At 44.3% G+C, this 14,368-nt stretch overlaps 1 protein-coding gene across 1 annotated transcript in view; it reads left to right on the forward strand.

Annotated features, from left to right (window-relative positions):
• The first annotated feature begins 5,025 nt into the window (after positions 1-5,025).
• Positions 5,026-14,368, forward strand: part of AGPAT5 (1-acylglycerol-3-phosphate O-acyltransferase 5) — a 35,953-nt gene continuing 26,610 nt past the window's right edge. The window contains 5 exon segments of the mRNA XM_081315090.1: positions 5,026-5,206; positions 5,208-5,292; positions 5,295-5,303; positions 10,432-10,501; positions 11,590-11,705. Of these exon segments, the coding sequence (XP_081171216.1) occupies positions 5,082-5,206; positions 5,208-5,292; positions 5,295-5,303; positions 10,432-10,501; positions 11,590-11,705 (405 nt within the window). The 5' untranslated portion in view covers positions 5,026-5,081.

Genomic DNA, 14,368 nt, shown 5'->3' on the forward strand with positions numbered 1-14,368 from the left:
GTCCTGCAGCGCCTCCGGAAACATCGGCTGTTTGCCAAGTTGGAGAAGTGCCAGTTCTACCAGGTGACCATTGATTTCTTGGGCCACCGCATTTCTCCCGAGGGCATCGCCATGGATCCAAGTAAAGTTGAGTCGTTGCAGAGTTGGCAACCCCCGCGTCGCGTGAAGGATGTTCAGCGACTTCTTGGATTTGCCAACTACTATCGGACATTCATCCCTGGCTTTGCTGCCTTGACAGCCCCCCTCACCCGGCTCCTGCAGAAGAAGACTCGGTTCCAGTGGAACGCCCCCGAACAACAGGCGTTCCAAGCTTTGAAGGACGCCTTCATGAAGGAGCCCATCTTGAAGCATCCTGACCCGCAACGGCCGTTTGTCGTGGAGGCGGACGCCTCCGACATTGCCATTGGGGCCGTGTTACTCCAGGCAGCGACGCCCAACGGTACCCTTTTCCCTTGCGCGTATCACTCTCGGAAATTGAATCCCTCGGAGCGCAACTATACCATCTGGGAGAAGGAGCTGCTGGCCATCAAGGCGGCGTTCGAGGCTTGGAGGCATCATCTGGAGGGGGCGCGGCATCAAATCGAGGTCCGGACGGACCACAAGAATCTGGAAAGCCTGCAGACCGCTCGGAATTTGAACCAACGCCAGATCCGGTGGTCCCTCTTCTTTGCGAGGTTTGACTTCCGGGTGTGGTACATACCAAGCGGGCACAACCAGAGAGTGGATGCTCTGTCCAGGAAGCCCGAGTACACCCGAGTGGAAGACAAGCTTCCGCCCAGGACAGTGATCCCCGTCGAGTCTTTTGCTGCGGTACGGGAGCCGGTGGATATACGGGCTCGGATCCGGGAGGCGCAGCAGCAGGAGGCGTGGGTGGCTCAGCGGAAGGAAGAGGTGGGGCCAGATTCGCCTTGGTCGGTCACGGATGGACTCCTGTATTATCGTGACCGGCTCTATGTTCCAGGAGGGCCACTCAGGGGACTCGTCCTCAGCCAATGTCATGATAACCCGGCTGCGGGGCATTTTGGCCTGTTCAAGACTCTGAACCTGGTCTCCCGTACTTTCTGGTGGCCCCGAGTCCGACACAATGTCCAGTCTTATGTCACCTCCTGCGTCCCATGCAGGCAGGCCAAGTCAGCGACAGGGGCCCCGCCTGGTTTACTGCAGCCTTTGCCAACGCCCAAGAGACCCTGGGGGGCTGTGTCCATGGACTTTCTGACGGATCTACCCCCATCCTCCGGCTTCACGACAGTGTTTGTGGTGGTGGACATGTTGACCAAGATGGCGCACTTCATCCCCTGTCGCGGCTTACCGTCAGCTCGCGCCACTAGTCGCATGTTCATCCAACAGGTGTTCCGGCTGCACGGCCTTCCCGATAGGGTCGTCTCCGATAGGGGGGCCCAGTTTACAGCCCGCTTCTGGCAGGAGTTGATGCGGGCGTTGGACATTAAGGTTTGCCTCTCGTCCGCGCATCATCCTCAGACCGACGGGGGTACCGAGAAGGTCATCGGCATCTTAGAGCAGTATCTGCGCTGCTATGTTAACCTGCAGCAGGACAACTGGGTGGACTATTTGGCCATAGCCGAGTTTGCCTTTAATAACTCGCAACACACCTCCACGCAGATGACACCGTTCTTGGCCAACGTGGGTTATCACCCCCGGTTCTTCCCTCTTTCTCCCGTGGACTCACCGGAGCCGGCAGCGAACGAATTCATGGCGGAGTTACAGGCGATCCATCGGTTGGTGCGACGGCAGCTGGAGAAGGCCAAGGCCGACTACAAGAGGTTCGCCGATCGGTCGAGAAGGGATACGCCTCCACTATCGGTGGGGGATCGGGTCTGGCTGTCCACCAGGAACCTACCATCCACTCGGCCGGCGAGGAAGCTGGACCACCGTTACCTTGGACCGTTCCCAGTCGAGGCCGTCATCAACCCGGTCGCCTATCGTTTAACTCTGCCACGTTCCCTGCGCGTGCACCCCGTCTTCCATCGGTCCTTGTTGGTCCCCGAACAACCGGCCTGTCCACTTCGCCAAGCGGACCCTCCCCCATCAGGAACTCGTGATGGAGGCAGCACCCCCGAGTACAAGGTCGCCAGCATCAGGGATTCCCGCTGGCTGAAAGGTCGCTTCCAGTACCTGATCGAGTGGAAAGGGTACGGGCCGGAGGACTTCACATGGGAAGACGCGACCGCCGTTCATGCCCCTGCGTTGGTGACTGCTTTTCACGAACAGTTCCCATCCCGACCGCATCCGGATCGGCAGACCCGAGGGAAGGGCCCTGCGGTGCGGGATAGTGTTGTGACTCAGGGCCAGCCTGTGGGTCCGACAGCCGGGTCCGATGTATCGGAGGACTCAGATGTGGGGGAGGAGGGAAACGAACCGGCTGATGATGATTTGGAGGCTTTGCAGAGTCCTCAGCCGGGGACCTCTTCTCAGCTGTGTGAGCCCGAGAGTGCGGAGGATGATGACCCACAGCTGGCCCTGTTCAAGGACGCCCGACGCAGGAGGCAGACGAGCAGGGACAAACAAAGAAAGACTATGGGACTCCTCGGGAGGAGGCACAGGGAGACCACGCCCTGAGCTCTCTATAAAAGAAGTGTTTGGGGAGGGGCTGGTTGCTGAAAGCAACTTTTCCGCTTGAGAAGACAAGCTCTTGTGTTTTTGTTAACTGCGTAATTAAATCTTGGCAGAAGCCTTTTAGCCTTGGACGCTTTCCAGACTCTTCTCTTAATTAGGGGTTGCGAGAAGAGGGCTGGTTCAGAACAGATGGTTCCATAAATCCGGTGCGCCCACAGAGAACGCCCTCCCCCTGGGGGCCACCAGTCGGCATTCTTTGACCGGTGGCACCCTGAGGAGGCCCTCTCTGTGGGAGCGTACTGGGCGGAGGGAAGTTGATGCCGGCCGCAGGTGCTCCCCAAGGTATTCCGGACCCATGCCATGTAGGGCTTTGTAGGTCATTACTAACACCTTGAGCCTCACCCGGAAGACAACTGGAAGCCAATGCAGCTCGCGGAGCAAAGGTGTGACATGGTCATCAAAGAAAACCTTTCCTAGTTTTATAGGGATCGTTTGAAATAGGATGAGTACTTTCGGTAAAATATTCATTTTAACTGTAGCTATTCTTCCTAAAAGCAACAGTTGAAGATTTTTCCAGTTTTTCAAGTCCAGTTTTATTTGTTTCAACAATCTTCCATAGTTATCTTCTTTTAATGTTATACATCTTGCTGTTAGGTGAATTTCTTTTTTTAAGATATGAGAAACGTAAAAATGTTGGGACAGCCTGAGATTAAACATGTTTAAATATGGTTAAAAAGAAGAGAAAAATTCTGGATATAAATGTACATTAGTCTAAGAGGGATATGTATGTTAAGTAATATATTATCTTTTTAATTTTTTTCCTGGTTTTTTTTTTTTTAAGATATGAGAAACATAAAAGTGTTGGGACGGCCTGTATGAGGAAAGACTTAAATACTTAAATGTAATCAAAATTTTAACCAGTAAGAATGTTTCAAATATTGTGTGGAAAACAAACTTAAATAAGAATTTTAAACAGGATCTATGACAAGGCAATCAAGATGAACAGTTAGAAAAGGAGCTTTATATCAATGTGGTTATTATTTGCAGAAATATGAGAAAAATGTCTATATTTTATTGTTATTTATGGTAATAATAATTGTATTAATTCAAGGTTGGCAAAGGAGATCATTTTTGGAAGAAGAGAACATCAAACAAAGCTATTATGTGGACTATAGAATTATAGAAACTAATTGTTATTGTTTTTTAAATATAAACCTAGACAACACAATGTTTATCAATGTAAAATAAAGCCTTTGGGATGTCTAATTGCTGATGTTGCCATGCAAGGAAAGACAATATGAAGCTGAAAAGACAGTATTACAGTGGGAACTTGGAATATAAGAAAATAATGTTTAGGATCATACAGCACAGATTATGGACCTCTATAGAAAGGAAATACCAGATGTTCATGCTGGGTTTAGAAAAGGTCAAGGAAGAAAGACATTATTGCTGCTATAAACTGGATAATTGAGAAAGCCAAAGAATACCAAAAGAATATGTGCTTCATTGATTATAAGGCTCTCAATTATATCAGAATATGCTCAGAACAATGGAAATTTCAAAACACTGAGTTGTCCTCATGTAAAACCAATGCGTATGTCAGAAAACCAAAGTCCAAACTGAACATTGTGAAGCAGCCTGGCTCCCGGTTAGCAAAGGAATAAGACAAGGCTTTGTGTGTACTCTCTCCTTATTTATTCAGACCATACGCTGAATATATATTGAGGGAAGCAGATTGGAAAAGATGAGTCAGGTTTTGAAACTGGAAGAAGAATCAACATGTGCTGTGCTGATGACACTAGTCTGAGGGCTGAAAATGGAAATAATCTGCAAACTCTGGTGATAAAAGCCAAGGAGCAAGGTGGAAAAAAAAAGAGACTAAGATTAAATATAATCAAGACCAAATTAATCGCAATAAGTACAGCAATCAGTCTTAGAATTGAGAATAAAGGTATTCAAACAGAAGATAGCTTTTGCCTTTTAACTATCTACTATTGAGAGTAAAGGAGAAGCAGGCCATTGACTTGGGACTTGGTACAGAACCAGCAAGGCCTTTAACCTAACTTTAGTGGCTACTGCTACTCCTGCCAGTTATTCGCGCCTTCCCAAATGACAAGCCTCCCGCGGGAGGAGAGCAAAGCCAAAGGTTGAGAAAGCCGGCCAAGTCCCGGAAGACCGAGGCGGGAGAAGAGGTAAGAGCTCAGCACTGGGGAGTGGGGCATGGCGGCGGCCGCGACGGTTGCCTGAGGGCGAGGGCTTGCGTGAGCTCCGCCCCGGCTGCCTCTTCCCTTGCCCGCCCATGCTGCGCAGGGCCATGCGGCCGACTGCTGAGGCCGTCCCTCTTCCTTTTTCCTCCTCCTCCTCCTCCTCCCTCTCCCTGGGCGGCCGTCGGAGCCCGCGGTGAGGAGAAGGAGCGGCGGCGGCTTGATTGAGTGCAGCGGCGCCCGGCGAGGGGAGCGGAGCCGAATCGCGCGCCCTGTCCCGAGAGTCCCGGCGGAGGAGAGAAGATGCTGCTGTCGCTGGTGCTGCACACTTACTCCATGCGCTACGTGCTGCCCGCCGCCGTGATGATGGGCACCGCGCCCACCTACATCCTGGCCTGGGGGGCCTGGCGGCTGCTCTCCACCCTGCTGCCCGCCAGCCTTCTACCACCAGGTGGACGACCGGCTCTACACCGTCTACCAGAGCATGGTGCTCTTCTTCTTCGAGAACTACAACCGGCGTGCCAGGTGATTGGCGGGCTCGGCGGGCTGGGCTGGCGGACTCCATTCTCCCGCTCGGCCCTCCAAGCCCGCCCCTTCCCTGCAGCTGGTTTGGGCAGAGAGGGCAGAAAGGGGCCGGGGAGCAAATGGAGAGATAGGTGCCTCCGCAGGCTTCCCGGCCCGAACAAAGGAGCCGGCAGGAGAGGCTTTGGGGGCCTGGTTGAGCTGCGGACCTCGCAGGGCAGCAGTCGGGAAAACGCAGAGCCCGCTTGTGTGCTCTGTTCCGACTCAGCAGCGTTATATATATTGACAAGGAGGAAGAAAGCGAGCCTTGGCCTCGCTTGGCAGGGTCCTCTCCGGCCCAGGGGTAGTGAAGTAATTTTTAGATGATGAGGTCTGATTGCTGCAACGGACACAGCTCTCCCTCTCTCACTTCCCAAAACATAAAGGAGGGAGGGTGCCTGTGCAAGATAGCCAATACAGCAGCTGCTGCTGCTTCTAGGTCTCTGCCATTTTTCTGTGTAGCATAAAACTAAGGCCCAAATATCATTGATGAACCACAGAAGAAGGACCGATTTGCTTTTCAGTCTTTGAACTTTGTCACTTTCCTCTGCCCAGAAAAGGACAATAGATCAGAAGTAAGGGACTGCGAGAATGTTGATGTACATAAGTTATGATGTACACTGCTCAGAATCACTTGTTGAAGTGGGTGGCTATAGAAATCAAATAAGTAATAAATAATCTTGATTCTGGTTGAGTGATTGTTGCCCTGACCAGGACTGGGCTGGCTGGCAAGAGATAGGAAAGTGAGCAAATGCAGAAGTATAGTCCTAAAAATCTACCTTCCTTCCTTCTGTCCAGATTGAGTACCCGTTTTCCTGTTGAAATTCAGTATTTTACCAAGGGGCAGGTCCAGCTATAAAATCTGCCTGGAGTCAAGCTTTACTTCCACTACAACCTCTGACTCACTGAATATCTCCACATTAATCTAGTTAGAGCAGTCTGGTAGGCAGTGTAGTGCAGATTAGGAGGTTGAACCTTAGAATATATTTTTGTTAGATTTATATTTCACATTTCATATAGTAAACTCAACACTTGTTCCTACAGTTTTTCTGCATAATCCAGTTGAGCTGATGCCTGAATTACCAGAGTATCATTCTGAAGAATGCTACTCCACTCTATTCTTTTTGCTTGCATTTTGATATAACTAATAGAATTGGCTCAAAAAGCAGTTTTTGGGCACAGGGACTTTCTTTAATGAAGCTAAATGTAGAGAGATTTTTCCTCAAAAATGATTTTAAAAGTTTCTCCCCATTTTTTCAGAGTAAATGTATGTGCTGAATAATCTGAATTAAACTGCATTAAATTTTTAATATGCATTTGTTGTTGTTGTTGTTGTTAGCTGCGAAGTCGTGTCCGACCCATCGCGACCCCATGGACAATGTTCCTCCAGGCCTTCCTGTCCTCTACCATTTTCTGGAGTCCATTTAAGCTCACACCTACTGCTTCAGTGACTCCATCCAGCCACCTCATTCTCTGTTGTCCCGTTAATATGTACATGATTAATTAAAATACTTTCCTGTTACACAGCATCAGCAACAGGTTTAACTTGCTTTTAACTGCCCCTTTTAAGTTTTTTGTCTGCTTGTCTACAGAACTGTTGCAAGCAGCTGCTGGAGAGGAGCTACAACTTTTGATTACCGGTAGTTTGCTTTACATCCTTCCATTCCCACAGACTCCACTGCAGTTTTAATGAATAATTTTAATTTCATCAAATTAAAATTCTTAGTTGTCAACAAATTTCAATTATTTATATTGCAGAGATGCAGTGTAAGATGCTCAAAGCTACATACACATTGATGTTGATTCCCGATAGTTTGTTATGTGTTTGGATTGCATTGATTGATTTCAAATTGCAAGTGGGGAATTACATGACTGAAATTACACTTATTTATCAAAAAGCAAAATATAACAATCGTTTGGGCACACAAACACCTAACATGTTAGTAAGTAGTATAGGAAAGTGTTCTATTTCTTACATTTTTTTCATACATTTAGAACTCTGTTTTTTGATTATGATATTACCCCACCTAAATTATAAAGTAGTATGAGCTGCTTATCTCTAAAAACAGCTTGCATGCTCTGTTGGTTCAAGTGATAGTTATTTAAATGAATTTAACTAAATGCCAATGGTAATGAAATTGTACATCACTTGCTACACATGTTAGACTCTTCCTGGATTTGCATAATATACTGAGATGCAAACTACAGCATATTATGTGAATATGATCATATATGCCACTGTTACAAAGAACAATGTCATTGGAAACAAAAGAATGAGCCTATTCTGGAGGGGTTTTTTGGGGGGGAAGGATTTGGAATATATAATAGTGAGAAAGCCAGTTACTTTGGACTAGTAATTCAGATACCAAACTAGAAGCCAGGAGATGGTGAGCTCTAGTCCCTCACGAAGGTCAGCTGGGTGATTTGGGGCCAGGCATGCTCTCTCAGCCCAATATGCCTTACAGGGTGGTTGTAGGGAAAAGAGGAAGTGGAAAAAATATGAGAAAGAGTATTACATATGTTTGCCTCCTTGAATTTTCATAATAAAAATGATGGAGCATTTTTTTTTAAAAAAAAGTCCCACAGCCTCATTAGGATGCTTCATGGAAGATGTTGCTTCTTTTTATTTTTTTTCTCTGTATCTATTTTTCCCTGCCAACCAGGAGAGGGCTTTTCAACCTTTTCACAGATTGTACCACGTTTAGGACATGACAATATTCGAGTACCACCAGTGCTTAGCAAGTTGTCAAAAACTTGATGACTGAAAAAAGGAGGGGGGGATTTTGGGCTTTACTGGTTAGATTCATTTGTTATTATAGAAATGGCTAGGTTGAGGTTCAGTGTTAACACTTCCTTCCTACTGCAACAGTGGAACTCAGAAATCAATGTCTTTTCTTCTTCCATTCTCCCCCTCACTTTTCCCTTTTTCTCTCACCCTTCACTTGCAACCCCCGCCTCACTCTTTGCTAGCAAAAGCCTCTTGTTTGCTCTCATTCATTCTCACATTGCTCACAAAAGCTTCTTTCTCACTAATTCATTCACAAGTTGCTCGCAAAAGCTTCTCTCGCTTTCATTCACTCACACAAGCCCCTCGCTTGCTCTTTCACTCATTCACCCTTTGCTCGCAAAGGCTGCTCGCTCACACACTCTCTCCTCACCACTTCGCTAACAAAAGTCTCTTCTCTTTCTCCGTGTTTTTTTTTCTCTCCCTGTCCCGCCAAAACCTGCTCCTTCTCTCTCCGCCCTCCTCTTTCTCCCGGTGCGCCAGAAGCTCCAACCATCATGTAGCACGCACGCAGATCCTGGGGCTTCTGCCGAGCCCTGCAGCTCCAGCTAAAGGCTGCCAGGTGCTAAAGTACCATCGGTTGAAAAGCCCCGAACTAGGATATTAAAATTTTACAGGAAGCCCTCGAGTTACAACAATAATGGAGCCTGCCCATTACAGTCACAAGTGGTCACAGCTGTTAAGCCAGACCGGCTCACTTACAATCCTAATTTCTGATTCTCCCTGATGCAGCCATTAAATTGTGGGGTGCCTCAGGTGTGAGAAAGTCCTGGCAGGCCCTGGGCCTCCCCCACCCTCTGAGATACCACATGCTCCACTCCCTCCCCCTCAGGATCCCTGTAGGCCTTGGGCCTACTTTCCCCCTCTCTGGCTCCCCACATGCCTTTGGCCTACTCCCAGGGGACTGTTACAGGATGTAGGCCTTGGCCAGCTTCCCACTCAGATACCCAAGGGAGCCTAAAGTTTGGCAGCCGAAGTTATTGGTGCATGGGGAGCTCCACTTTTTTGGGGAGCCTTTTTAAAGAATGGAGCGTCCTAGCACCTGGTTGCCATGAAGCAACCTCTGTAGAAAACCTGATCCTGGCAACATTGGCTGGGCGCCCCTGCAAAAAACAAAAATTTAACTTGAGTGTTGCTGGGCCCTGAAGCTGACTGAGGAGCAGGCCGAGTCTTCCAAGTCCTTTGGGTGTTTGAGTGGGATGCAGGCTGAGACCTTTAAGCTGTAATAGCCCCCTGCATGCTTCCCTCTTCCCTCTTGAAGCAGCATCGGCGGAGCCGTCCGGTGTCGGGCGGGAGCCGGCAGGGCAGTCCTGTGCTCCTTAACACCCGGGGAGCGCGCGTGTGTGCAGGACTGTCGTGCCGGCTCCCGCCGGACGCCTCCGCCGATGCTGCCTCAAGAGGGAAGAGTGTGAGGCGCCTGCCATGGCTCCCCGAGGACTCCTTAGGAGCCGGGGAGCGTGCGCGTGCGCAGGACTGCCCTGGCGGCTCCCGCCAGATGCCAGCCTGCCCTGCTTCCTCCACAGTGAGAGGGGAGGGCGTGCCTTCCCGGGCTCGCTGATTTTCCGGCGTATAAGACGAAAAATCTTGAAAATCATCTCAAAAGTTGGGGGGTCGTCTTATACGCCCAGTCTTATACGCCGGAAAATACGGTAGTACTGGTTTTCTTTATCAACATGAAAACATCTATCCTTTACTTTCAGCATGAGGGAGGCTGTAATAGGAATTGTATCAACATTTACTCTTGGGTTATGCTTATTATCCCTTTAAAATGTTTGTAATGAGAAAGAAACTAGAAATTTGTTTGGGGTGGTTAGAGTGCTAAAGGGCAACAAGATTAAGCTACTCTAATTGATCCACTTACAGGGGAACTGATCAGGCATTCCAGTTTATTTTGCACAAATTAGCATTTTCAATCGTTCTTATACATTGGCGACAATTTGAATATCCAAGTTACATGGTAACAGTAATAGCCTATCTTTAAGAATTGTTAATAAATGTAATAGCATACACCTGATGACTTTTGCAAGAGAAGACATGATTTTTAAAATGTTTTCATTTAAAACTATGTCAAACCATAGAATAAGCCTGTTAGCGCCTTCGCTTTTTTAGTTTCAGTCTCTTGTGTTTAAACGTGGAGTAAAATGCCATATAATTTAAGCAGTGGACCAATGCTGCATTGAGATGGAAAAGGGAATCTTAAGAATAATTAACATTATTCTTCTTTAAAAGAAAAAACAAAATTTGACATTGATTTTAAATTTATTTTTATATAATTAGGCTAACTAAGTACTTTTTCTCCCTTCCTAGATAATTCTGTATGGTGATTTGCCAAAAAGTAAAGAGAATGTGGTTTATATATCAAATCATCAAAGTACAGGTTTGTATATTGCTGGTTTCTTTATAAGGAATTTTATGTAACGTTAACAATTGTGATGAATGATGTAGAACTGCAGTAGTCCTGCCTTAAAAACTATAATTGGGACTTGAGTTTTACCCATTGAGATGAGATGCCCATGTGTCTTCACTGCTTCACTGACAGCTGCAATTCCACCATTCTCTGTTGCAGTCATTAAACAACCTTACAGATTGTTAAGTAAATGAAGTCCCTCGCCATGCTTGTGGAAGGATTTTGGCTTCATATATTCTTGGATTTCAGCTGCTGAGGTTCAAGCAGAGATTAAGACAGTCATTCTCCTTTCCTGCCTCTGCAGAGCTCTCTGCAGATCCAAGAAGGCACAAAACAGCACATCCAGCCCCCAGAAATGAGAGGTTGCCAGGTGGTAGCACTTTGCAACCTTCTTGCCAGCTTTCCCATTGACTTTCTGTGGAGGCTGACAGGAAAGATTGTCATGGGGTGCATGACAATCAGTCATTAGGGGAAACAAGTTGCCAAGCAACCAGATTGTGATCACATGATCACCTTTTCTGAGGCATTCGTAATTTCAAACAGTCATTGATCAAGGACTATCTATATACAGAACTAACATTCAGATTAAAATGTCGATAATCGAATATTTGGGTAACCTAATTTACTCTATGTGTAAGATGCGGTAGAGGCTTGATTTTTTTGTACAATATGGTATAAGCCTGATTTAAAAGGACAAGTTTTCTACATACAGTGAAGCTTTTAAAATTCTTCTTGGCAAATTCAGGCTCATATTTTTCCTTTGGTGCTCCTGCAAGATGATATATCTAATTTCCTTCAGTTCCTTAGTGAAGTGCATTAAATAGCATCATATTCATTTAAAACTTTTCTATTGAAAATTAAGAAACAAATGGAGAATAGAAAGTTCAAAGCCTAAAAAGAGAAGGAGGAATAGAATTGTGAAAAGAGCTTATTTTACTTTGTAACTGAAAAGCTCAGTTCATGATCTTTAGCAGCATTTGTTTTTCGTGAAAGAGAATCACCTCTGCGTATGCCAAGGATGTATTATATTTATAAGTATTTGTGTTCTGGGTTTGCAGTTGATTGGATTATAGCAAATATGTTGGCCATCAGGCAAAATGCTCTTGGACATATTCGATATGTTTTGAAAGACGGATTAAAATGGCTTCCTTTGTACGGGTGGTATTTTTCTCAGGTAAATTTTAATTCTGTTTCTGTATTTTTGTTTGTTTATCATATTTATATAGCTGCCCATCTCATAGAAAAATGACTAGGTGGCGTACAACAAAAACAATTATATTTATTAATAGCAAGCTAGTTGAGGAAAAAAATATTACAAACATTGCAGCTCTTTTTTTTTAAAGAAAATTTTATTGGTTTTCTAGTTTTACATTTACATATTTGAAAAGCAACGTGGTGGCTGAGTTGGTCAATAATTCAATAACATACAAATATCTTTAGTACAGATCTCAAACTGTTACATTAAATGTTTCCTCTCTTTTCCCCTTAGTATTTACTGTCTCATATTTAAATTAGTACAATTCTTATTATATCGCTTAAATAAAAAATAACTTTCTTACATTTATCAATAATTTTTAGTTTATACATATCCTAGTTGTTTTAACATTCAGTCATTTTAGACAATCAATGTCCTGGTTAATTTTTCCCAATTTTTAGTTTCCCATTAATATTTATGTTTAACATAAGTTTGAAACAACCCCAATTCCCTTAATCATAATTCATCACAAGATCTAATGTTCAGGATACACATCTATTTGAATTCTCACCTTCTTACATCAACTAATTAGTAACACAATATAATATTCTTATTTTCTGGTAATTTTGAGATATCTTAAATTTAGTAACCAAAATTCCTCCTATTTCGACATTTAATACTTTCTGTCTTTTTCTCTTAATATCTACTATATCATGTTTAAACTAATAATTTTTATTATTACCACTAAATAAAAACATTTATTACATTCATTGATAGATTTTTAGCTTATATATATCTTAATCACTTTTGCATTTAACCTTTATAAGTAAATCAGTGTTCGAATTTAACTATTAAATTCTTTATCTCATCTTATAACAATATTTTAATTCTGACGAGTAAGTCAAAACCCCAATTTTCTTCAGTCTTATTCTGGCTTTCTTTCTTTGCCAAATCGTCTGTGCTTTTGTGTTGTTATGTAGATTGTTTGACGTAGAAAAGACCATGCAGTCGCCATTATTTTGAGAGGACTAGCAAATCATCCCTCTATTTTTCCATCTCGGCATAGTTGTCCTGAACTGTTTATCGTCTCTTCAGTCTGTTGTTCTTCTTGATACTCAGGTTCCTTCTGATTTATGTAGAGAGTCTTTTCTTTTTTCCATATTGTCAGCCCCTTTTGTGGGTTTTCCATTGACTGTTTTTGTTGATCTTCTATCATAATCTTTTAATTGTTGCACCTTTTCTGTTATATTCTGTGTAGTTGATTTTTTTAGTTGTAATCAAAGTTTGAGTTCGTATATCTGGGCTGACATCTTGTTCTTTTCTGTAACCTCTTATTTCACCAGTAGCTGTAAGAATAGTTTGATGAATTGCTTTCAACATAGAGACAATCTGTTCCTGATCTTCATCCATATTCTCTTAGTAGTGTATTAGGTTAAAAGCTTTACAATCAGAGAATGCAAAAAAAGATTTTGTCACTGAATAAGGAACACAGGTAGGCTTCTACAGCTGATGTCCCAAGGTTACATAAGTCTTATCTGTTGTCTGGGCTGCTGGCCAAGTCTCTTTTAAGCAATAACAAATTGTAATATCAGGTTTAGCCACAAGATGTTGCCCCTACCATTTAAAGTTTTCTTTTAAATTCAAAGTTTTTATAATCTTTTCAGTTTTGCTTTTTTTATAAGTAAAAACTCTAATCTTCAGTAAGCATAAAAAATATTTTAGTCCACAAACTTTAAAAAGTAAAATTCCAATTAGGATCAGGTTATTCTTTCAACGTTTTAAACTCCCCTGGATAGTCAGTCACTGCTGTTTCTAGAGGGAGGGATAAAATCTCCCTTCCCTCTCCACAGGGGGGAAAGTACTTTAAGCAGCTTATGCAGATAAAAAAAATAGTTAGGATTTAAGAGAGGTAGATCTCACCCAGTCTCATCTGCGCTGCTTTAAAATTGCCTGGTGGTAAGTGTGACTTGGCTGTCTAGTGATGAGCCATATTGCTATGGCCGGTCTTTCGTCTGTCGGTTTGGAGGGCTGCCCTGGATCAAGCAGAAGGGCTACCGCCCTCCCGCAATCCAACGGGGATCCCCTCCTTGCTGGTCGCCTCTACAGGGTGACTTTCGACCCTTTCCAGGGTCCCCCAGTGATGCAAAACTGGACACGGAAGACAGAGCTCGCCTTCCAGACATCCATGGTGGCCATGTTGGCAAACCAGAAGCCCCATTGCAGCTCTTTATTTATCATAGAGCCACCAATCTCACAGAAAAGTTTGTAGTAGTATAAAGTAGCTAGCAGTTGCTGCTTATTTTTTATACAATTGATTCTGCAAATATTTGGAAGTAAATCCCATTAGTTTCAGTAAGATATCCCCAGTAAAGGATCTCTGGCCTCCTTTCTTACTGAAGCATAGAGCATAAGAACTATAAATTAATCACATAGTAATCCTACCTTAACAATCAATTACTGTTGCATATTTTGAAGGAAAAGAAATAAAAGATCACATTATCACATTAATTGATTTTGTTTGCATGCTACAAAAGAAATGTATTTCAATCTAATTCAGCACTATTCCCAATCATAACCAGAGTTCGCTCCCCTACTAATCCACCCTCCCGTTATTTGAAACTCAATTAATATGAATATTTTTG

Source organism: Vipera berus (assembly GCF_964194415.1).
Source record: "Vipera berus genome assembly, chromosome: 1".
Classification (NCBI taxonomy): domain Eukaryota; kingdom Metazoa; phylum Chordata; class Lepidosauria; order Squamata; family Viperidae; genus Vipera; species Vipera berus.